Genomic DNA, 25,108 nt, shown 5'->3' on the forward strand with positions numbered 1-25,108 from the left:
CTGTGCCAGCCGCACTCGAGTCACTCGATAAAAGTGAGGCTACTGCAGTCGCACCTCCATAGCAGATGAGCCTTTGTCATTTTCCACGTCGCTCGCCAGCTCTTACTCTGTACATACATAATTGTACTTCACTGTAACCACGACATAAACGGGATTGTGGATTTGGATTTTTTTGCTTCACGTCATAAGAATCATTAGTGAGGACTGTTACAGGCTTCGCTATCACTTTTGTCATTGTCTCATATTTTAGAATTGGCTCTCTGGTTACTCAGTGCAGGATCTCCTGGCACTTTCATCTCATTTTGTAAACTTCTTGTCCTAACAGACAACTTTGATTTTTAGGGCATCGGGGAGTACGAGGATTTACACTCACTACTTGCAGGCCCTGGGGGGACCCCTGAGGACACAAACGATAGTGTTTTAGATGGACTTCATGGTTGGGTGACCTTGGGCCGTCTGCTTGGCTGACGTGGTGACCGTGAAAATGCTTAAGAACAGGAAACTGGAAGAAAGGACTTCGTGGACTTTTCCAGTTTCGTGAGGCCCCATAATTTTATCTTTCCTGCAGCGAGAATGTCCTAGAAAGCAGTGGAGGTAAATGAAACAGCTAACTAAGTGAGATAAAACGGACAACGACGTCTTCTAGGATTGTCCTGTACCGAGGAGTGGCTGTGTCTGGCACTGCACTCAGCCTCTCACATCCATTGTCTCATAATCCTCACCTTGACTCTGTCCTGGTTTGACATGTGGAGAGTTCAACCCGGCTTGCCAGCCTGTGGTCTCACAGTTAGAGCTGTGGTGTGAGTCTACACTACTGATTCCCGGCCCAGGCAGTGACCATGTCACTACCTGCCTTCTCCAGCCGGGGGCGTATTCAGACCTGGGGCCAGTTCCTGCCCAACCCCACCTCAGCTCAATGGACATTGAGCCAGGATGAGCCGAAGGCATCCCTCCTTAGCTCAAGTCCCTTCCCTGGTTTGTGGAAAGCAGGTGCACCTGCAGGGAATTTCTTCATTGTCACAGGAGTTTACAACTGGGAGGGACCTTTGATCATGTTTCTGGATTCCTGATTTTATAGGCAAGCTGAAGCCCAGATTAGACAACGTGCTTGAGCCAAAACAAATAGACAAAAACCCAAAGGGGAAAAAAACCAGCCCCCAGTTAGTGCAATATTGTGACTGCAGGCTCCTGGGCCTCTCCCTCCCTCCAGAACTCATGCAAGCACAGGCCACGGTTAACTGGCTTTGTCTGTACGGGTCAGCTCTCACGTGTGGCTACAGCGCTCTTGAGAGTGGTGCTCTTCAGATAAACCGGTCTTGAATAAGCCCTGTTGAGAAAGCCCTCTGAGTGCCTGGGTTCTCGATGTTTTGGAAGGCACGTTTTGTCAGAGGTCGTTGATCCCTTGCAGTCTGAGCAGCTGCCCATTACTGTGGCCGAGATGGAGTCATTCATATCCTCACTGTGTTCAGTATCATATGCAGGGCTTTAGCATTAATTTCAGTGTGAGGAGTCCTATCCCCTCTGTTCAATACTATTTGACGAAACATTCTGGAATGTGTAGCATGCTTGCTTGGAATCACCTCCGCACCCTGGACCCAGCTCCAGTCCTGGAATCCAGCTACTAGCTTCACTGTCCTCCATCCTGGTGCCTTTTACTTTGAAACCATTTGGAAATGCTAATGTGGCTTTTCAGGGTCTTTGAAAACCCCAAAACTGACCTGCTGTCAGCTCGCCTATTGGAGACCTAGGGTCACCGACTGTGAGCCCCTCTCTCCCTTGCATTTACAGACTGGAGCCAAATCCTTTCTTTTTCTCCTCCACATACAGGTGGAGGTGTACGCAGTCCTCTTCAAAGTGATGCCACTTTTGGTGGTTTGCTGGTTTTTAAGTTACAACAGTTTTTATCAATGTTTATAAAAGGTAGTTTAGAGTATCTAATTTTTCATCTTCAGAACTTTTCAGTGACTTTCCATGGTCTAAAAAAATAAAATCCCACTCCCTAACTGTGTCACTCAGGCCCCCCGCTGTGTGCGCTGTCCTCTCAGCACGTCCGTGTGCGTGCTCTGGATTCCTGCCATTTTGGGGACCCTTTCCATTGTTCAGAGTTCCCTGGACTAGCCATGCCCTTGGGCCTTGTCTTTTGCCAGTTGTGGAGCCTGACATGCGTTCTCAGACGCACATACTTGTCCTCTAAATCACAGTACCCAGGCCAGCTCCTCTGAAAGCCGTCATCCAGTCAAGAGTCAGTGTTCCTTCCTCACTGTACATTCCTTCATTTCCATCATCCTGGTTTTGGTCTTCTGTATAAAGGACACTCATCAATCAACATGTCTTTTCTGTGTGCCTTCTGTGGGGCTGGGGCAGGGCTCTAGCCCAGGGGCACAGTTGCCAGCAGCCCTTACAGGTTCCCTTTACAGCTGGCCAGAGGAGAGAGTCAGTCACAGGTAATTTACAAATAAGTGCAGAAAGGGAAAAGGAAATGAAATGTCTTGAGCAGCATTTGATGGCATGATCAGGGAGGGCTTTCTGAGGAGGGGACGTTTAATCTAAGGCACTGAAGCCCCAGAAAGGTGGCGAGGGGAGAGTAGCTTGGATCTGGGTGGTAGCCTTAGAGATGGAACGTGGTGAAGTCAAGAATCATGCCCAGATTTCAGATGTAAATAGCTGGGCAGATGGTGTGTCCATTCCTGAGATGGGGAGGCGGGGAAGGCCAGCGTGGGCCGGCATGTGCACAAGAGTTTGGCTTGTGTGAGTGTCTTTCCTATTTGACTGGAAGTTTTTCGAGGTCAAAGGCTTGTCGTATTAATTTCTGTATTTTAAAGTGTCATTCACATAACATGCTTAGTAAATGTTTAGCAAACAGATTAAGAGTGAAATTTTAGTAGGATACAAAGATCCGTCTGGGGAAGGTTTTTCACCAATTTCTCTGGGCATGGATGTTGCAAATAGTGGAAAATGGCTTATTCTGTAAAGGAATGTGTTTTTGTCACATGGATCAATTCCTAACTGACACTGCAGTTATTTGAATAATCTCAAGGTCACGTCCAAGATCCTCGAGCAGAAAAATGAGAAGGTGGTCTCATGATGAAATTAATTAGACCACGGCAATCAGAGAATTCAAGTGAGAACAGCATCTGTGTTAGATTGCCTTGCAGTTGGCTGAGGAGATGGTTCTAGATGCATTTGATGCTGCCGTTCAGAGGCACATTTTGTCTCTACTACCCCTGCAGTACTCATTTGTAAAAATTCAAATTAAAATTACTCCATACTTCACCAGCCTGACTTCATGTTCCCTGACGTCTAGCCCCCCTGAACTTGCCACCTGCTATAGAGAATGATTGCCCATGAATTAAAACATAATTGGAGAAAAATTTCCTACTCTGATTTATGGGTGTCACGAGGTATCTGTTCCAGCATCTTGACAAAATGAGGCAGAATTAAAGTATCGCTGTGTTATTTATATATTTTTTGAGGTTACAGGTGTAAATATTCTTGGCCTAAATTAAGTACCATGAGGTAAACTGGAAGACCATTGAAAGAAATATGTTTGCTCCTTGGACCCTGGTTACATAGTTATTTAAATTTAGTAATAAGCTGCTTGGACACAAAAGCACGTTAGTTTCTCAGGATGGAAAAGTAGCGCTGAGATGCTTTTGCAGATCAGCATATACTTAATGAGAGTCTTCTTGTGGAGAACCTTTACGTGTCAGATGCGTGTTCTCTGCCCGGGAGAACTGGCACATGCCCGTGAACCCATTCTGAGCCAAGGCCAGGCAGTATGTGATTCAGGGTGGAGAGTGGTGGTGTAAACAACCCACCCTGGGAGGTCTAGAAAGGGATCCCCTTCATGGAGCACCTTCTAAGGTGTTGGGTAACTTAGAAGGGTGAGAGACTTGCAGAGACTCTTTCTTCACGTGGAGATCACCTCCAGCCAGCACTGTGGAATCTGAGTCCTAAGCCTAGTTCACAGGAGCCCTTTTGTCCTCAACCCAAATGTCCCTATCATAATAACATTTCCCCCAATTTCTACCTTGTTCAGCCTACTCTCAATGCCATAGCCACACCCAGCCTGGAATAAATAGCCAGAGCCCATCTCCGGAGAAGGGTGGTGTGGGAAGGGGCTAGCGGTGGGTATAAGGATCCTAAGTGAATATCAGCTGGAATCCTCCCCTGGTCTTCTCTGTAGTTGAGGACATGACACTGTTGGAGGTAGTACTGCCTCAACCTGGAGGACAAAGTGGGGAAGAATATTAACCGGAGAGTTGGCCTAGACCACCACCCCTTAGGAATCCAAATCACTCCCTTCGGTTCAGGAGAATTCTTTCCATGTGTCATGTTTTTATAAATTCTGATTAGCATGTCCAGAACAAATGACCGTGATGAAGATATGTGGCCCCAAATGTGATGGAGAATTATTTTCTATATACTTATGCGCATTTGGTAGTTCATTTCCTTACTCTATTTTACATTGTGACAATATACACTTAACATAAAATTTACTGCCTTACCCATTTTCAAATGTACAGTTAAGTAGTGTTAAGTGCATTCATGCTATCGTGCCAGCCAATCTCCAGAACTCTTCATTTTATAAGATGGAAACTTTGTGCCCATTAAAACAATAGTTTCCATTCCCTCTGTCTCCCCAAGCCCAGGGAATCACCATTTTAGTTTCTATTTCAGAAATTTGACTACCTTAGGTACCTTACATAAGTAGACTCCTACAGCATGTCTTTTTGTGAGTGGCCTATTTCACTGAGCATAGTGTCTTCAAAGTTCATCCCTGTTGTAGTCTGTGTCAGAACTTCCTCCTTCCTTTTTAAGGCTGAATCACATTCCATTGTACATATATACCACATCTGGTTTATTTATTCATCTGTTTATGGACACTTGGATTGCTTCTACCCTTTGGCTGTTGTGGATAATGGTGACATGAACATGGGTGTACAAATATCTGTTTGAGTCCCTGCTTTCAGTTCCTTTGGGAATATACCCAGAAGTGGAATTGTTGGGTCGTATGTTTGATCTGTTTTTAGTTTTTTGAGAAACTACCATCCTGTTTTCCATAGCACCTATACCATTTTACATTCCCACCAACAGCACCCAAGGGTTCCAATTTCTCCACATCATAGCCAATACTTGTTTTCTGTTGTGTGTGTATGTGGTTTTTTTTTTTTTTTTTTTTTTTTTTTTTTAAATAATGGCCATCCTAATGAGTATGAGGGGTATATTACTGTGCGTTTTTTTTCATTCTTTTTTTCCTTCCATTTTTTTCCCAGAATGTCCAGTCTAGAAAATACTGTCTGGAAATAAAGAAGGAATATCTCAAAATTCAGTTTCCCTTCCCCCCAAAAGTATAGTAAATAAATGATGAACATAAATCTAACATGGATTGACTTCCTGATGACCTCTCTCAGGCACAGCCAAGTTCATTTTAATCAGCTCATTGATAGTAGGCGTCCAAGTAGCCTTTCTAGCCAAGGAGAGAGATTGGTCATCTTTGCATTGAGAGGGGTCACTCTGGCACCGGAGTAACAGGGACACCAGGGAAGATACAGGAAGGACGCATAGGCAAGGGCTTGAACTGAGATAGCAGTCAAAGTTACCTAGAAGAAGAGATGGGCTCCAGAGCCATCTGGAACAGGAAGTCTTGAAGCCTAGCTGATAAATTGGATGTGGGAAGTAAAGAGATTGCTCTCTGTTTTCTGGCTTAGGTAATTGGTTGGGGGTTGTGTGGTACCCAGCAGAAGTACACACGCACGGGAAGGAAGAGCAAGTTGTCAGGAGGCAGGGAGAATAATGAGCACAACCTTGAAACACTGGGCCCCAGGCCTTGAACTCTCTCCTGTAAGTAACTGTGCATTTGAGTACTCTGTCAGCTACTGCGTACCCCCCTGGGCAGCACTGGAGTCCATGTGGCCTGTCAAAACCCCAGGATGAAGGCGGTTTCCCCCGTTGAGTGAAATCAATGTTCATAAGTTCTGCCACTTTTTCCTCATCCATTTAGCTACTGTTTGAGGGCCCATCATTTGTCCAGCCCGTATTGGGACTCCGGTGAGTAAGACAGATTGGTGCTCAGTCACCTTGGAGCGTGATGGATTGCACAGGCAAGACCTTGGTAAAAAGCCTATCAGAAATCTGGACACCAGGAGCAATTGTCTTTGCACATGCCAAACTAGGATTCCTGGGGTGCCTTGAAATTAGGGAAAGCTGTGCAGTGCCGCCCAGACCTGTCCCCCCGCAGTGTGCTGGATCTCACTGCAGCAAGTCCTAGTCACAGAATTCTCTGATCAGCAGGTGGCCAAACCCAGTGATTAGCGCAGAGTTCCGTGTCCGCTGTCTCATCAGCAACCCAGAAATACTACTCAGCCATTAAAAAAGAGGGAAATTCTGCCATTGTGACAACACAGATGGACCTTGCGGGCATTATGTATGCTAAGGGAAATCAGTCAGGAAGAGAAAGACAAATACCTATGATTTCACTTATATGTAGAATCTGAAGAAATGAATCAACCAAAGCAAAACAAAATGACCCAAGCTCATAGATGCAGAGATTGGTCGTTGCCAGAGGGGAAGAGGGTGAAGTGGGTGAAGGTGGCCAAAAGGTACAAACTCCCAGTTATAAAATAAATAACGTAATACAAGTAGCATAGAGCGTGGTGACTGTGGTTAATATTGTAAGGCTTATTTCGAAGTCTCTAAGCCGATATGAAAAGGTCTCATCACAAGAAGAAATTTTTTTGTAACTATGGTGATGGATGGTAACTAGACTTAATTATGGTGATCATTTTGTAGTGTCTACAAATATAGACTCACATGTTTACCTGACGCTAATATGCTATATGTCAATTATATCTCAGTTTAAAAAAACAACAAAATAAATGGCCAATATGGTTAATACCTGAGGAGTAGTAAATGCTGGAGCACCATCAGGGTGATTGTCACGGCCCTGACGGTGATTCCTGACTTCCTTTATGCAGTGGCATAGGACAGACTCATTGACCTGTCGCTGGAAACCTGTCCCAGCCTTAAGCCACCCCTCTGCAGCCCTTCGCAGTGACTCTTCTTTCTCTAAGACATCTCCGCTTCCCAGCGTTTGGCTTGGCCCCTCAATTCCCCATGTGATTCCCCCTAAGGCCCAGCACAGTCATCCATGACTTTGTTCTCTAACGTTGTCTTCTGTCACTTTCCCCCTTGAACTCTATGCTTCGGTTTAAGTGGACGAAACGTCTTCACAGTTCTCTCCAGGTCAAGCCTATGTGTAAACCTCCCCACTCCTTCCCTTGGCCAATACTCTTCATCTTTCAAGACTGAGTATCAGAATTGTCTCCTCAAGAGGCAGCCTGTTCATCTGTAATTTGAGCTAACTGCTTCTCTATTCTATTCCAGGCATTTTGTGCATACTTTGATCATACAATCTTTCTAAATCCATTTAACTAATGTTTATGTCTGCTTTCCCAGTAGGCTTCTTGGGGGCAGGGACTGTTCCTTACTCATCTTTTAATCTCCAGAAGCTCCCACTTAGTGGACACTTCACAGATGTTCATTGAGCTGTCCATTTGGGCCAACAGACGTGCTCCCAACACGAGGGATGGTCTGCTCCTAGGTCTTCATGTGCCCCATGCTTCAGATGGGTCCTGTCCACGTTGTAGTATCTGCACTTTTTAACTGGCCCCTAAAACTTTTTCGCATTTTTTGGTCATACAGGTATACTTTTTTTGTGGCTTTCTTAATGGGTAAAAGTGAACATATCTCTTGGTTTCTTTGGTATTGTATGGCCTTGACTTTTTCTTTTTCTTTTTTTATTTTTTGCAGTAGACTAAAAATTACTACTTAGTACTCAGTTCCTCTTAGAGCAATGTCCTCTGATAGAAGTATGTCTGGTTTGTAGATTATCCTATGCAGTAAGAACCAACTAACCTTGGAAGCAATCAGTTCTTTTTTCTTTGTTCAACAGGTCATGTACTAATTCTTCATATAGCCTCTGTCTGAAAAACCCCATGCTCTAAATCAGAGTAAGATTTGGAGTTTTTGAAAGTGAAGTCCTTGCTGCCCAAGAACATTTTATCAGTCAAAGTGGGCATATAAAGTTGGGTGTATCATTTCTAACAGAGTTTTGGAACTTACTGCTGGCCTGTATCTCAAGCTCCCTGGAAACCAGGATTTGTATACACACATGCGTGGTACTTGGTGCCAAAGAAATTTTGGATGAGGCAAAGCAGCCTGGTGACTTCCTTTGGGAGTTAGTTCCACTTTGGAGTAGTGCCCAGCCAGGGTCTTTGCCAGGAAATAATTTTGCTGCAGGGGAAACATTCCTCCTCGACCGGCACAGTCTTTATGAAGAAAGCAAGCCTGCTGCTTAGACATCCTCTGTCTTGCTCTGAGACTGCAAACAGACAGCTAATTTGGCAGGTTGTGGAAGCTTTCACAGCTTCTTGAAAGTGCCCTAAGCAAAATTATATACATTCCAAATTCATTTCAGTCTTGAAAATAAAGGAAGAAATTTTCACTTGTGCATTAGCATTCTTTAAGCACTAACCAGTGGTGGGTTGATTTAAATGGATATATTTGAATAATTAAATTCTGAAGAGGAGAAACATCTGGGTTTCAAATCCATTTGGGCCCCAAAATATCAAAGTCAAAAATCAGACATGTATTGGTAAGCTATCCAAGGAGCATGATGGACTGTGGCATTCAGAGCTGAGAACTGGCTGTCATCTGGGGCACCTCGGGCCAAAGTAGCTACGAAACGCTTCTAAGTGAGGATGGTCTGTAGTCATCAATAATCAAGGGGTGAAAATGGACGAGGGGTAATTATTCTTTTTTTTTTTTTTCCCATTTTATTTATTTTTTCAGCGTAACAGTATTCATTCTTTTTGCACAACACCCAGTGCTCCATGCAAAACGTGCCCTCCCCATTACCCACCACCTGTTCCCCCAACCTCCCACCCCTGACCCTTCAAAAGAGGGGTTATTATTCTTAACATAACTTTCTATTTTAATATGTTCAGTTCGGAGAATTTAGAAATTACAAACAAGCAAAAAAGAACTTACAGTCAACATGTCACTGTATATTCTAGTCTGTACCTCTGTCCTATCATGTAGCCATCTCTCTCAGTCTTTCTTTCTCTGTATGTGCATGGGCACATATGTGTATACTGGCTTATACACAAACACACACTCATACTTACATATTAAATGTGTTCTTTTACCATGATGAGTTCATATTGGACTTATTTTTTTTTTACACTTATTTACCTTTTCCTTTTGTTAGTATTTCCTACATAATTTTAATGTCCATGTGATATGGCATTCTGTGGACATTTTGTAACTTATCAGTAGGCATTTCATTGTCTAGTTTTAAGCCATAACAAACAATTGGGGTGAACGTATTTGTAGCTAAATCTTTGTGTTTATTCATGATTACTTCCTCAGGGGGTAAAAAAGTAGAGATGGAATTACTAGTCCAGAAATATAAATTGTTTTAAGGCTTTTGATACATGTTCACGAATTGTTCTATGGAATGGTTGCACATATCACCACCATTTTCCACCAATACTCTTCCAATTGCATGCCAACTGGAGAGGGATCTTCTTAAAGTGTAGACTCTACCACTATGAGTACACCCTCCTGGATGGAGCTCTAGGCTGTGTTCACAGGACCAGGATTCTGGAGAATCCTGCTAAGAATGGCTCTCCCTGGAAGCACGTCCTGGGCCCTGGGCATTCTGACCATCACCAAGGATTCATCAGGGACTCGGTGTGTCCTGTGCTGAGCTCCATGCTCTTTTAGGACGCTGTTTGTGCTTAGCTTTAGCCTTCCTGGTCCTTTCTAATGAAGAGTAGGTTTGACATCTCAGAATATAAAGCTGGAAGGAACTAGATTATGAATGAAGAGTTCTGGGATTTGGATCAAAAACTCCAGAGGCACCAAGATGGCATTGAGGACTTCTCAATGGCTGACAACAATTATATGGAAAGAAGGTACAGTTGATCCTTGAACAACAGGGATTGATCTTTGAACTACATGCGTCCATTTATATGTAGATAAAATACAGTATATGACTGTACTTAAGATATACTTAATATTTTCTCTAATATTAAATTAAATATTAAATATTAAGATGTATTTAATATTTTCTCTAGCTTACTTATTGTAGGAATACTGTATATAATACATGTAACATTCAAAATGTATGTTAATTGACTATGTTATCAGTAAGGCTTCAGGTCAACAGGAGGCTATTAGCTAAGATTTTGGGGAGTGAAAAGTTAAACATGAAAATGTTTAAAAGCTGTGTGAGAGGTTGGTGCTCCAACCCCTGCATTGTCAAGGGCCATCTTATTTCATTTTCCTTCCTGTCTCCCACCCTTCCCTGTTTCTGCCTTATGCACTCCTTCCCCATTTCCTGCCTTCAATGGGAAGGATAAATGTGTCACATTAGGGAGAAAGTAAGGAGACATCAGTCACAGTGTCCTGTCCTGTGCTGTGTTGAGCCTTCACCTCACTGTGGATGACTGTAAGCTTCCAGAAAATGGGCACAGAAGCTAATTTGTTGTTCACTCAGTGCCCAGCATAGCACCTGGAACTTAACAGACATCTAATAAATATGAATGAAGTGAATTTATTTCCCCCCACTTAATTCGTACCAGTGTACAAGGGGCTTAAGAACTGGAATCTGGTCATGGCTGGACATACTGTTGATGGGATTTGCACCTTCAGGTGAGGCCATGGTCTCCAGGGCACATCCTGGAAGAAAAGGTCACATTGCCTATGAATGCAGTACCCTGCTAACTGTGCCTTTCTCCTGACTTCCCGGGACTGTATCTATTCTTTATCTATTTTTCTCGTGCTGACCTTGAGTGTGGAAGTTTTATACATGTAGTTGGCAATATTTATGTTGCTGGTGGTTTGGTAGTTAGCTTGAGTTTTCTTTGATGGTTATTTACTGTGTTTGTCTCTGCAGTTTATTTTATCGGGCTTTGCCATTTTTCAGAAGTTTGCTTTGCTGCAAGGCTGATTTCTCCAATTTTTGGTCTTCATTGTCTTGCTTTTTTATGGACCATTTACTAACTTTAAAGTTGCTGTAGAAATGCCTTAAATGGCTTGTTAAGATACAGTCTTGGAGAACATGTGATGAAAGCAACTGAAAGAAGTAGGCTTCTTCCCTCCATTAATGGAGATTAGTGTTAATTACTGACCTCCCCACCCCATTTTCTTTTTTGTCCTTGAACGGTATTCCACTGTGAGCCACTTAAGGCAATGAGCTTCCTGTGTTTTCTGTTTCCAAAGTTGGCAGAAAGATGAGCTGTAGAATTTAAAAAAACAGTCTGTCTTTATTTGGTTACTTTAGATTTGCATTATCTGAGGTGTGGTCTACATTTCTGCCTCCTTCATTTTATAATTGCACTGTCAAAAGCTGAACTATAAAGGTCACTGAGGAAATGAGACTTTTCCTAGTGAAATGATGAATGGTGGTTATGAGCAAGGATGGAAGATAGCAGATTTCCTCTTCGTGCCTAATGACAGTATGGTTTTCCTTTGACATAGCGTATTGTATTTATTGAATGCACACCATGAGCTCTCTGTAATCTTTTAGCTCATTTGATGAGAGCTTGTTGCTGGTTTAGTCAAGGGTTCCAGTTGTGCATATCTGTTCTTGCTTCTGGGTCTTTGCCTATGCTGTTTCCTTCTGGAACACTTGTCTGTCCATATGTCCACCAACTCCACATGTGGACAAAGCCTGCACAGTCTCTAAGATCCCAGTTTAAATGTTGCTTCTTCATAGAGGCCCTATCAGCCTCCATCCAAATTTCATCTCCTTGACTGTTTACTCAGAGCATCCTCTGTCTTTTCCTTTGTAGCCCCTGTAAGTTGATAATTGTGTCTCTTGGTCTATAGATTTAATGGTAAGTAAAAGGGTCTGACTTTTTGATACTGCGTCTCTGCTCCTCAGTAGGTGTTTGAGAAATCATTGTTGATTGGACAATTGAATGTGAATGGATTGTTGTGCCCTGACGAAGCAGTACCAACCCCCTCCTCTATCACAGACCATAATTCTGACCTTGAGTAGCCAGCCCCCATCAGAGTAGCTGATGTTTAGATGTTTAGTTCCCATTCGCATCCCCCATATCTGATGATCTACCCAGGTTAATCATCATTGTTGTTGGATAAAATGGAAATGAACCACAGATTCGCAGAAGCAAAAAAGGAAGTAAAATGGTTGCTCTAATCACAGTAGATTAAGAAAAAATTTTGAAACAGGTAGTTTGTCTCATTATAAATTGAAATGCTTATTACAAAAAAGTACAACATTCAGAAATGAATAAAGTAATCACAAGCATTCACAATCCTCCCACCAAAAAATGATTGGTTTACATTTGTAATATTTACTTATATTTACAATATATATGTTTAACTGTACATTAGATATTATAATTATGCATTATAAAGATTACTTAAAAAAACAAATTTGGGGTGCCTGGGTGACTCAGTCGGTTAAGCATTCAACTCTTGATTTCACCTCAGGTTGTGATGTCAGGGTTATGAGTTCAAGCCCCGTGTTGGGCGACCTGCTGGGCATGGAGACTGCTTAAAAACAAAAAAAACCAAAACTGTGATCAAACTAGGTACACAGTTCTACATTCTGTTTTTTCATTTAACATTTTATTGTGAACTTTTCCCCATGCCATTGAAGATGAGTCTTCATTTCATTTTATTTTGGTTTTTTTTTAAAGATTTTATTTATGTTTCTGAGAGAGAGAGACAGTGAGAGAGAGAGAGCACAACAGGGAGGAGAGGGAGAAGCAGACTCCCACAGAGCAGGGAGCCCGATGTGGGGCTCAGTTCTAGGACCCTGGGATCATGACCTGAGCCAAAGGCAGAAACTTAACCAACTGAGTCACCCAGGCGCCTCAAGTCTTCATTCTGTTTATATCATAAATGTAACTCTTGCTTAATCATAAAGGGCTTTTGGAACTATTGCTCCCCCCCACACACACATGTAAATTGTTGGTTACATTGCAATTAATCTACTTATATAAATCTTTGCCACCTTTTTTTCCCTTTTTGTCAGCTAAATCCACACCCCCTTGTTCTCTTTATTTGATGACAGCTGCTGCTCACATTAAAGCAACAAGGGAAGGAATTAAGAGATGTCAGAGAAATAAGGAAAGGAATGTTTGAGGGCCCAGATCATAAAAGGCATGACAGTGGAGAGCCAGGAGTGGGCAGACAGGCTGAGGGAGGTACAACAGGTACACTGGGGACCTGTGCTCACCCCCAGCCTGAGACAGAGGCACGCACTGAAAGCATTGCTGGTTAGGCGTGTTAACATTTTGTCTTTCAACAGGCGATATCAAAGGAGTACAAATGTGGAAAGCAGATTTGTAATGCCAAAGCTCTTCACTTCAGTGAAGGGAGAGGAGCTATGGTGCATTTTAAGTCTTCTTCACATTGTCAGACCTCCCTGTGTGCTCTCTCTTTTCTCTCTGCTTACAAACAGGTACAGCTTTTCTTAAACTAACTTCTTGGGCTGCCCACTGTAGATCCCACCAAATTTTTGTATGTCAGATACTGTGGACCTTTCCAACAACATGTGATTGCTTACATTAATCATGGCGCAATCAGATTCTAGAATTGCGTGGTATTAAACTATGTTAGACAGTTAATAGATAATGATCTGGGGACTTGTCAAAAATATTCATTAAGAGGAACTGTTACAAAATAAGCCATGTTGTTGGCCCTGTCTGTTTGTATATGTGTGTGGCCGGAAGGCTAAAGGCTGTATACCAGGATGGAACAAACAATCACGGTGATTTTATTGGTAAGTGTTTTACTTCCTTGTGTTTTCTAGATTTGCTGCAGTTGATTCACTTTCATCTTGAGAAGGGTAGAAAGTACCAAAAGTTTTTCTTTCTTAAGGCAAAGAGAGCTCTGCATTGACTGCCAGCATCTCTTCCTCGCCTAGGTATTCTGTGACTGGGTAATTGGGGTCCGGCTCTGAGCTTTATGTCACTGATTTCAAAGCAGTGTTCATGGCAGTCCTGGTTGAACACCTGCTATGTGCCTTGCAGAAGGCTCTTGGGATACACAGTCAATTAAGGCAGGTCTCTGTCCTCATGGAGTCCTGGTGGGAGTTCTGTCTGCCCTCTGATCTATAGGGCCTTAAGTGGTTTGGGTCCTGGCTCCCTCTTGGGCCACAGTTGCTCTCGTACCATCACCATCTCCTGGTTCCATCTACTCTCGCCATGCTGGTCTTGCTGTGCTTACAGCAGGCCGCACACATTGTCTCCTGGTCGTTGGCCTGGCTTCTCCCTCATGTTGGCACCAGATGCCTCCCTGTGGTCACTCCCTCCATTTAGCTCTCTCCTAAAGGTCTCCTTCACTCTTCATCCTCTCTCCTGGCTTCACTGTTTGCATAGCATTTATCACATACCATAGACATTGTTAGTTAGCTGTCCTCCTCACTAGAATGGAGGGCTTGTAACAGCAGGGACTTGGTTCCTTTTGCTGAATCCACAGTGCCTAGGGCAGTGCCTGGCACCTGGATGCCATATTGAACAAATGAATTCTGTACTTGGTACTCAGTGCCTTGGGCTGAGGACTGCACAGGTTGGTGCGAGGAGAGGTCGCTCACGAAGGTGCTCCCGAGAGTGTCAACTCAACCTTTGACATTCTGCCCATGGTCTATCTTTTGGGTTTTATTTCTCACCACTTCCCTTTGTTTGTTCAGAGCAACAGCCAGACCTTCTCTTTACTGCTTCCTTTGTTTGTATCTTTTGTCTTCCTGCTCCTGTTTTTCCTCCACTAGATTTTTTCCCTACTCACCACACTGTGCCCATTGTTATTCTGTCCATCTGTCAAGGCCCAGCTCGACAGCAGTTCCTTTGCAAGGCGTCCTCTCATCCCTGCAGCTATAAATGCTCTCCCTCCACCCCATCGCCTGTTAAAAATGGAACTTTCTCGGGTTCATCATGTTCTGTGTGATTGATATGCATGCATGTTTTATTTCACTTGTAATCCACTTTTAAGAGGCAAAGGCACTTGATCTGTTTTGTATTGCCCTTGTGCATAGTAGGTGTTGACACAGGTTTCTTGGATACTTGGCATGCGTGGCTGAATGGAGTGGCAGGAAAATCACCTGCGCTGCGCTATTCTGGTTTATCCAACAGAGAGAGGTATATCTTGGGATAATGAATTGTTGTTAACTACTGGAAGGCTGTTTCTGAGGTAAAAGTTACCAGGGTTCAGCTGCGGAGGTGAGGTGGAATTCCAGAGTTGAAGTAAGAATGGAGGAGGAGGGGTGCCTGGGTGGTTCAGTTGGTTAAGTGTCTGCCTTTCACTCAGGTCATGATCCCAGGGTCCTGGGACCCAGCCCAGGAGCCCAGCATTGGGTTCCTTGCTTAGCGGGGAGTCTGCTTCTTCACTGTCTCGCTCTGCCCCACTCCCTGCTTGTGCTGTTCTCTCTAATGAATAAATAATTTTTTTTTTTTTTTTAAAGGAGGAGGAGTAGGAAGAGGCAAACTTTATTCCTGGTCCCTCTAAAAAAGAGGTCATCTTGGGCCTCTCTCTAATAATCTCTGGGCCTCAGTCTCCTGGCCTGTAAAATAGTAGGGAGGCAGGGCAAGGTGTAGGGGTGTGTGCCAAGTCGAATGCATGATCTCTTGAGTCTCCATGTAGTGGCAACTGCTTGTGATCTTGCAGCTGGATCAGGCAGGTCTCCTGGGCTTAACATGAGGTCCTGGCTGCCTTTATTGGAAGACATTATACCACCGTTATGGGAAATACACTGGGGAAAAAACTCACTTAAAACACTTAAGGTATTGAATTTTACTATTTTTTTTTTTAAGCAATCTTTGTTTCTTTGAGCACTTTCCATTTGTAATACAAAAGGCTTAAGACTGGCTCCTGAAAGTCTTTACTGAGTACTTTCTAGACTAGGGATTTGAAAGTTCATTAGGAAATTGTTCCCAGAGTACTAGGGATATTTATGTTATAAACTCAAACTTCTAACTAAAATGGGTTTAATTTCACTACTTACGCGATTCAGTTGCATCATGAGACCCTCATTTTGATATATGCATCTTGAATCATAGTTGTATGTAAGTCCCTGTACTGTAGGATAACCTGCCATGAAGGGGAGGGTTTGGGAAGAAAGGGAAATGAGGAGGGAGTGGTGCACTGACTCCACTGTCTCCACAAAGCGGCTACTCTCAGGTTCCCAATAAAAGTTTCTAATGATGTACACAGGAAAGACCTCAGAGCCTTTCCATGAAGAGACAGGATCTGAATGGATGGCCAGGTTATTCCTTTCATGCATTTCCCTGTACCTACTGTGGGGTCGTCTCTGGTTTCTGCTCAGCCTTTAAAGAACATCTAGAATGTCAGAAACGTAATTGGATAGAACCTGCACAAACCCCAGCATGAAAATCCAAACTTCCTCTTCATTCTTTAAGATCCCCTTTCAGTCTTTAAGATTCAGTCTTTAAATGGGAGTTTGCTCATTTTGTAAGGTGGTTTGAAACACGTTGGAATTTCCTGAGAGAGCTAGGGTGGGTAAGATGATCAGCCATTCTGGTCTGACCATTACAGAACCCACTACTGTGGAAACCTAATCCCTTGTGAAGGATCAGGGAGAAGTGAACCATCTGGCCTGGAGTTCTGGTCTTTTCTAACTGCTTTCCATATAACCCTTACCAGAATCTGGGCCGTGGACTACCGCCACCCATTCCAGGTAACAGACCCCAGGTCTTTAAACAATGATGTGTACTTGATTAGAACGCAGCTACATAATTTACAGAGTTCAGTGCATAATATAAATCTGGAGCCTCTTGTTCAAATAGTGAGCATTGCAAGATGGCGGCAGTAGACAGTGAATGCAGGGCCCTGTGCACCCTTGCAGGTTGCACGCGCATCGGGTTGTCTCTATATGTAATTGGAACCTAAAAATCAAGTGGAAAATTTCTGGCTTATCCGGTGCCCGAGGATTTCCCCTTTACCTGCTCACATAGCTTTGGAGAATATCTGTGCGGAGAATATGGAGACTGCCTTGCCTTCAGCTCACCTCTGCTGTCAGGTGACTGCCTTCCAGTTGTACTGGAGTCTGGGACTCAGCCTCCACTGCCCTCCACACCCGCCCCCCACCTCCACCACTGCCAGCTTCAGTGTTGGCTGGACTTGCGTAGCTGTTTTCCTCCTTTTCAAACGTGAAATGACATCAAAGGTACAAAACTAATCACCATTGGCACAACATAAGGGCTCGAATATTTATGCTTTCAGTTCATTTAGAATTTTTCTTTTCTTCTTTCTTTTTTTGATAATCACAGTCTCACTTTCAATGTCATGGTGCGAACTGAGAAATTCCCACCCCCTTGCTTTTTCATTGCCGATGATAACAGGAATATAAATCACAAGATGTGCAATTATACCTAAAAATGCTAGATGTCTCTTAATGCAAAAAAAAAAAAAAGAGGCTGTTTCTCATAAAAATAGATTGCATGCTATGCTTTTTTGTTGAACCTACCACAGTATATGTACTTCCAAATGTCATTTTAAAATGCTAAAAACAGCTGCAAAAATCACATCCTTTTGTGGCTTTCCTTTTAATTGTATCATTTAGGAAATTAGCATTTGGGGCCAAGATAATTCTAGTAAAATAAGATAGTGAATTACACTTATTTAAAATGAAGCCACATTAAAATACAATTACAGTTGATATTCTTTCCTTGATACTAACACATTCACATTCATATTTTACAATCTATTGAGGTTTGCTATTTGAAATAATTATCATTGATTAAGGAAAGAGGTGCATTTTTTAAAGTATGATTAGTAAATATGTAATATTTAATGGAAATCATACAGTACCAGCAACAGTCAATATCACCTCATATTTTAAAACACAGTTCTTGACTTTGTAATTATGAGTCTCTCCTCAGAATGGTTGGGACTTGGTTTTAAGTTAAGAGTGAGCATCTTATATTTTTTCTTGACTCTTATTTTTTAGGAGATGGAAGTCATTAGTTGTTGCAGACATAACACTTTTGGTAGAAAACAGTCCAGATTTTTCCTTTTTTAGTAACAGGCCATAGAAACAAACCCATACTTCTTCATTAATAATTAAAATGGGACTGTGTCTCTGATTTCTTGACTCAGAACTTCCATGTCATTAGATGCCACTCTTTAGGAGTGGTCAGAACTGTGACCTCATACAACTAGGATTGACAGCCGCCACTGGTACAAGTACTTTTCCTTTCCTCATCACAATCAAATGTTCCAAAATGAAAACTTCTACCGAGGAAGAGCCAGGGATCTCATCAGCCCAGAGACTCCGCTGCCCTCAGACCACCCTTCCTGTGCCCCCCAGAGCACTCTGATCTGTTTACTATGGCATCTGGCTCTCCCACTCTTTGCCTATCCTTACTGTTGTCATCTGCTTACCTTCTAAGCGTCGCCTTCTTTTTCAGTCCTACCATTACCTTGGGTGATTCCATGTGGATACTCATGGTTACATTAGTGAATTCACGTCTTGAGCCTGGAGACTTCATAGATTTTTTCACTTTCACCTGCAAGCCTTGCCTTGTCCCTACTTACTTCTCTGTCCAGCCAAGTTTTCATCCTCAACACTTGCGCCATCCTCTTCCCAAATGCTCAGATGGTCCCTTGGTTTTCTTCACTTGTCAAAGAGACCCAGCTGAGTCCACTAAACTATCTCCTTGCCCTGAACCTGTATCCAATATCTCAGCTCAATGCTACAAGAGAAAGCCACATCAACACAGAGATTGCTGTCACTGTAAATTATCAGTCCCTAAACTTGAATGATGCCCACCGACCCCCTATTGTTTTTTGTTCTTATCAGTTCTCTTGCCTGCTGGCCTCTTTGTCGATTACCAATAATCTCCATGTTCTTTATGCCTCTAACACACCACCTTCATCTAGCAGAGAACCTTGCTTCTGACATCACAGACAATACAGAAGTCTAAGAGAAAAATACTGTTTTTCAATATAATACATCACAGACAATACAAAGTTCTAAGAGAAAAATCCTAATGGCTGAATTGCTCTTGTCTTCCCCTACCTGTGCTATGGATGCTGTAGGATTCATAGCTAATATTTATTAACTGCTAAGTGCTCATTATATACTTTCTGGGATCCTTCACTCATCAGGACCAGGATTATTATTATTTTTTTTTTAAGATTTATTTTTTTGACAGATAGAGATTACAAGTAGGCAGAGAGGCAGGCAGAGAGAGACAGAGAGGAGGAAGCAGGCTCCCAGCCAAGCAGAGAGCCCGATGCGGGGCTTGATCCCAGGACCCTGGGATCATGACCTGAGCCGAATGCAGAGGCTTTAACCCGCTGAGCCACCCAGGCGCCCCAGGACCAGGATTATTTTTGAGTCTAGTTCCTGATGGGGAAATTGAGGCTTAGAGAGGTTGAGAGCCAGGATTTGATAGACTTTTGGGATAGACTAATTCCAGAGCCCATGCTCTTAGCCATTGTTCTGTCCTCTTCTTCTCATGCCAGCTCAGGGACCCTGTCCCCAGTTTTTTATATCCTCTCTCTTCTGGTTTGTTATACTAGGGTTTAAATGTATACCAGTCTCTTCCAACTATTAAAATAAGCACCCATTCTCCTAAAACTACCACAGCCCCCCTTCATAACTAAAATTACTGAGAAAGCTTCCTCCCATTCAGTCCTCAGTCCACTGCAGTCTGGCCCCAACCCAGCAAAGCTCACTCCAAGCTTACCAGTGACCTTCATGTTGCTAAGTTCAGTGAGTGAGTTCTATTTGGGCCCTATCTTACTTGACTTTCCATAAGCATTTCATACTACTGCTCACCTTTCCCTTTGCTTTCCACTGCCTACCCTTTCTTGACCTTCTTTCTCTGTCTTTAACTGTTCCCTTGCCTCGTTCTCTGCTGGTCACTGTAGTATCTGTGGTCTTCCAGACTTTACACTAAGCTCCTTTATTCTCATTCTGTACGTACATCCTGGGTAACCTCGTCCACTCTTGTGGTTTCAGTTCTGGTCGGGATGCTGGTGAATCCCAAGTCTGTATTTCCTCCTTGACAAGGGCCTGAGAGCTAGATCTTTGTATGTATCTTCCTTCCTCTTGGACGTCTCTGTTTGGATGACCCTCTGGAATCATTAGATTCGACAGGTATAAAATTGAGCTTAACTTCGTGAAGGCGGAATGGGGAAGAGATTAAAATTGTGGGTTCTAGAGTCAAGGTTGATCCTACCGTTTACTAGCAATACGACCATTTCTGACATTTAAAATGGGATAATGATGGCACCTACCTCCCAGGGCTGTTATAGGAGTTAAATGCAAAGTCCCTAGAACCAGGGTACAGAATGAATCTTCAGTGAATGTTAGCTACTACTCTGGTCTTTGCCACTGGGAGCACTAGCACTGGTGTGGCTACTGCTGCTACTTCTGCTTTCCCACTGGCTCCGTCCCCAGTGCTCCTTCTCATCCCAGTGGAGGCTACCAATGAGAGGCAACACTAGAGCACCTAATACGTGCCGGTGCTCTACATGCTCTGTATTACCTCATTGGATCCTGCTTATAACCCTTTGAGGTAGGGCTTATTATTTTCTTCGATTTCTATGAAAATTAAGTGTCCAAGGTTAAATAACTCATATGTGATCTCCCAGTCACTAGAATTTGTGTTTAGACCTGCAGACCTCTTAACTCATCCTCTTGGTAGTTAGGTTCTGCCCTCCCACCTCCTGTGTAGCCTGGCCAGAGACCTGAGGCGGCATCTTGAACTCTTCCTTTCTTATCACAACCCCCAAGTTCTGTCAGCTTGACCTCCTGAAGATCAGAGATCTCTTTATCCCAGTTATGCTTGGTCTTGCCTCCATCAACTCTCATTCATGTGACTACAGTGGCCTCCTAGTTCTTGGTTTCCTGTATTGCTCCCTTCCTGTCTGTTCTCTGTGGAAGACCAGGCCTCTGTGTTCTTTGACAACCCTTTTCCAAGGTACTTTTCTGCTACCATCTTTAGGATCAAGTTCAGAGTCCTTAATATAACTTCTAAGGCTCCTCACCATCTAGCTTCTGTTGTCCTGTTAAGCTTTGTGTCTTGTCACTTCCCCCCCATAGAAAGCCAAGATCTGGTTTTATCGAGCTTCTCTATCATGCTCGAAGAAGAAGGGCACAGCTTAGGTTTACATTTCCTCAGGAAGCTTGCTTTGATTCTAGGTACTACCAAATTCTGGGATCAGTACTCCATTCTGTATGTGATAACACTGTGTCCTCCCTCAGTCCTAGCTTGCAACTCATTGGGTGTCCACTTATATTTATTGACTGTCACAGACTGGGAGTACCGTGGGGTCAGAAACCATGTCACCCTTACAGACTGCTGCATCCCTGGAGCTCCCCATGCCTGACGCCATTCTCAATTAAAAAAAAAAAAAAAAAATAGGTGCCCACAGCATCACATTAGAGATGAAGATATCAAAACCCACATTTTGTGACCTCCTTAGGCCACACAGCTCACTAGTGACAGTCAGCAGCCCAGATATTAATAACCACACCTGGATTCAAGTTCTCCCTCTGATACTTACTTGTTTTAAGCCTCAGTTTTTTTGTGTAAAATAGGGATGAGAAATATGTCAACCTGGCAGGGTTGGGAGAACAGAGTGAGGGTATTGCCTGCTAAGAACCCAGCCCAGCACCGGCCCCTTGTAAAAACAGTCCTCAGCAACAGGATTTCATTTGAACCCAGGTCTCCCAACTCTCAGAGGAACGTTTGGCTTATGACCACGTGCCTGTGACATTGTCAGAGCAGGGTGTGCTTGTGGTTATATGAGGTGTGCATAGAAAGTAAAAGCAGAAACTAAAGACAATTCTGTTAAGGAAGTTCTCTGGTTTTGAAAGTATTTGATCTGGTGTTGCCTTTTGACTATGTAAATATTTCTAGAAAGCCTAGAGTGCACTGAAGTCTAAAGAGGTATTTACTATAAAATATTTCCAAAGTTCTATTTATTATTGTATAAAAGAGAACAGTCTTATACTAACTTTAATGAAACCTTATCCTTATTTAGCATAATGACATACATGCTGAGCTTGGGGATTGGCAAGTACCTTTCATAAACATTTATGTGATTGTTTTCTCATGGATGGAAATGCCTATAATCTGCAGGTTATTTTCATTTGATAGTAGGATAGTTATAAATGACAAGTTTCAGCAAAGGATTTAATTCTTTTATTGCATGTCACAAATCTGAGTGTTGCTTATGAGTTAAATGACAGTGTTTTGGAAATAGGCTGCCCTGGGTTCAAATCCGGACTTCACTACATCTCACCATTGTGACCTTTGACAAGCTCCTTTGCATATCTGAGCACTGGGTTCCTCATCTGTGTAATGGAGATACTATTTGTTAATTGTTAGGATTTGCTAGGAAGACAAAGTAAGCTAACACTGTTAAGCTCTCAGCACAGCATGTCGGTCTGCTTACAAAAGCCACCAGACATCTTCCGCTCAATATTAGTCCAAATGAAATGGGTAACACATCTAACTGAAATATTTGTTGGCGCCTTGTGAAGTGAACTTTGGCCAATCTGCCTTTGTCCATTATATGGGAAGGTTGGTGATGAATTTTTTCATAGTCAGCTTTCTAGGTGTATCTGGCATTAACCGTAATGGGAAAATGTGTGAGTTTAAGAATGACCATTCATGCTATTTAAGAAGAAGAGTGAACTCTTGGTTATTAAGTCTAGTATTTGAGAAGAAATAAATTTCTGTTATCAATATTTTAGCAAGTTGTTTTAAAATTCCCAGTGACTAGCCCACTTTATTTTGCTCTCACTGTGGTAAACCCATTCACAGGTTCCCAAGAACTTGCTCTCACTGTGGTAAACCCATTCACAAGTTCCCAAGAACTTGTATCCTAGAACTACTGGTCGTAGGAGGATCCTGATGAACCTGCCTATAGTAGAACCATGTACCAAGTAGTAAAACTATGGATCTGACCACTGTCACGGTTATTACTGGTACTCATTTTTAGTGCTGCCATTGCAATGGGAAGTGTGCAAACATAATACAGCTTACTCTTTGGAATCTTTGCTTTGAGAAATGATTGGGAAATGTGATATGTATAAAACGCCATTTCAATGTGTGCATGTCTATTGGCTTTTAAGTACCTTACTGCTTTTCTCCTGATGTTTTTCTCAGTTAATTCTTTTCTTAATTGATACCTGTGCTCTCTCCCTCTCTCTCTATCTCCCTGGCAGTCTTTTCCCTATAAAAGGACCCATCTGTCTAAGGTAGAGATTCTCCATTTTTATATACACTCATCAGTGATTAAGCTGCATAGAGTAGACATGCTTATCATTCAGAAGTTTCTTTAACCCTGCTTTTTCAATGCAATGGTGCTTTGTTTGTTTTCCTTCAAGTAAAATATGTTCTTTTCAGCCTCAATGCAAGCACCCAAACGTATGTCTAATTTCTAATCATAGTCATAGAACGAAGAAAACATTTTAAACTTGCTAATCCATCATAATTAAAAATAATGCTTAAAAAATGGATGCTCCTTGTAATATGCATCTATATACAGAGAATAAGAGAGAGAAAAGCTCTTTCAGAAAAGTGACTCATTTTCATTTGAATTTTTTTTATTAGACTTGAATTTGAGCGGCAACAGCGTGAAGAACTTGAAAAATTAGAAAGTAAAAGGTAAGCCACTTGTGGTACCAGTTTTAACACTACTGTAGTCTGTGGATTCTTACATTAATCTTCCAGACAGAGTTTTTCAAGGTCTCTTTCAGGACCTCCCTCTGGTTCTTGTGTCAAGTATTTACGTGTTTAATGACTGCAGGTCATTCCTCTAGCTGGTTTGTTTTACTGCACGTTTGAATTTTCAAATAGTACATCTTCAGATACTCGTGAGAAAGGGAATAGAGTCAGTAGGCAAATTTCATGCACTTGTTAAATTTAATGCTCCATGTATATGCTTGTTTATATTTAATTCAAAAGGCTATCCTCCTTAGTAATATCGCCTGAAGTTTTAAAAAACCCAAAGAATGACAATTCCCTGTCCTTATGCCTCTTCCCCTTTTAAACATCTTTGCTTATGTTGTTTGGCCATTTGTATTTCCCTTCTGTAATTTGCTTCTTTATATTTTTTTGCTCACTTTTCTCATCTGTGTGTGTGTGTGTGTGTGTGTGTGTGTGTGTGTGTGAGAGAGAGAGAGAGAGAGAGAGAGATTGCTTAGCTGATTTAGGGAGTTTTTTTTAATATGTTCTGAATGTAATTATCTGATAATGCTAAGCATTTTCTCCTTTTCCCCCCTCATCCTATTTAACATGCCAAGAAATGGGAAAAGGTAGATATTGGAGTAGAAACTAAGGCCACAGAAAATCTGCAGATTGGATATTTACTTTTTGGACTCTAGAGTTTAGATGTTACAAATGATTTAGTTTAGTTTCCCGCATCATATAAGATAGATCTTAGGTGGGTCAGGAGATGGAGGCCATGTATTGATAGTTTTGCATACCCTGTGTTTTTGCTTTGGAGGCCATCCCAACCTCAAAACACAGCTCTAGCCCCCAGTGGGGATCATCTCTTCTCCAGGACCAAACATAACATGTCACTCCAGCAATCAAGCATCTCAGTATTCTCATGGAGACTCATATTATTTTCAGTGTTACATGTTAATAAACTAATATTTTGGGCCATTTGGTGATTACCATTTGTCCTAAACTAGTGATTAAATGCTAAATAGCATGTGGTTATTTGAGCTGGAACAATGAACTGTCAATTATCTTGACTTTGATATTTGACCCCAATGAGTTGAGGACAGCATAAGCATTTTTATTTAATGTCATTTTGTAACTGAATTTCTATTGAGTTTTAGCCATTGGGCTGAATAAAATTATTCCCATTTAAATTTAAATTGGGCATGCTTCTTTCTCTTTGAGCTCAGGGGGCTTTTAAAATTATATCATGCATAACACATTATGCTTATAGACTCTACAAAGAAATGATATCAGAGGCTACTTCAGGAGATTAGGCAAATGATATGTTGGACAGTTACAGAGTAAAAAAGTTAAGCATTATGCTACTGGAAATGAAAAGGAAGGCAGTTCCTCCACTTTTT

General features: G+C 42.2%; 1 protein-coding gene across 5 annotated transcripts in view; it reads left to right on the forward strand.

The window, feature by feature from the left end:
• KIF16B (kinesin family member 16B) overlaps window positions 1–25,108 on the forward strand; it is a 279,293-nt gene that overhangs the window by 156,709 nt on the left and 97,476 nt on the right. For 3 of the 5 annotated variants that reach the window (XM_045981076.1, XM_045981079.1, XM_045981078.1), the window contains 2 exons: window positions 23,243–23,275; window positions 23,631–23,684. In XM_045981076.1, coding sequence (XP_045837032.1) covers window positions 23,243–23,275; window positions 23,631–23,684 — 87 coding nt within the window. The remainder of the gene's footprint in view (window positions 1–23,242; window positions 23,276–23,630; window positions 23,685–25,108) is intronic. The other 2 variants (XM_045981080.1, XM_045981077.1) reach the window with 1 other exon arrangement.

The sequence above is a fragment of the Meles meles genome, chromosome 16 (genome assembly GCF_922984935.1).
Source record: "Meles meles chromosome 16, mMelMel3.1 paternal haplotype, whole genome shotgun sequence".
In the NCBI taxonomy this organism is placed as follows: Eukaryota; Metazoa; Chordata; class Mammalia; order Carnivora; family Mustelidae; genus Meles; species Meles meles.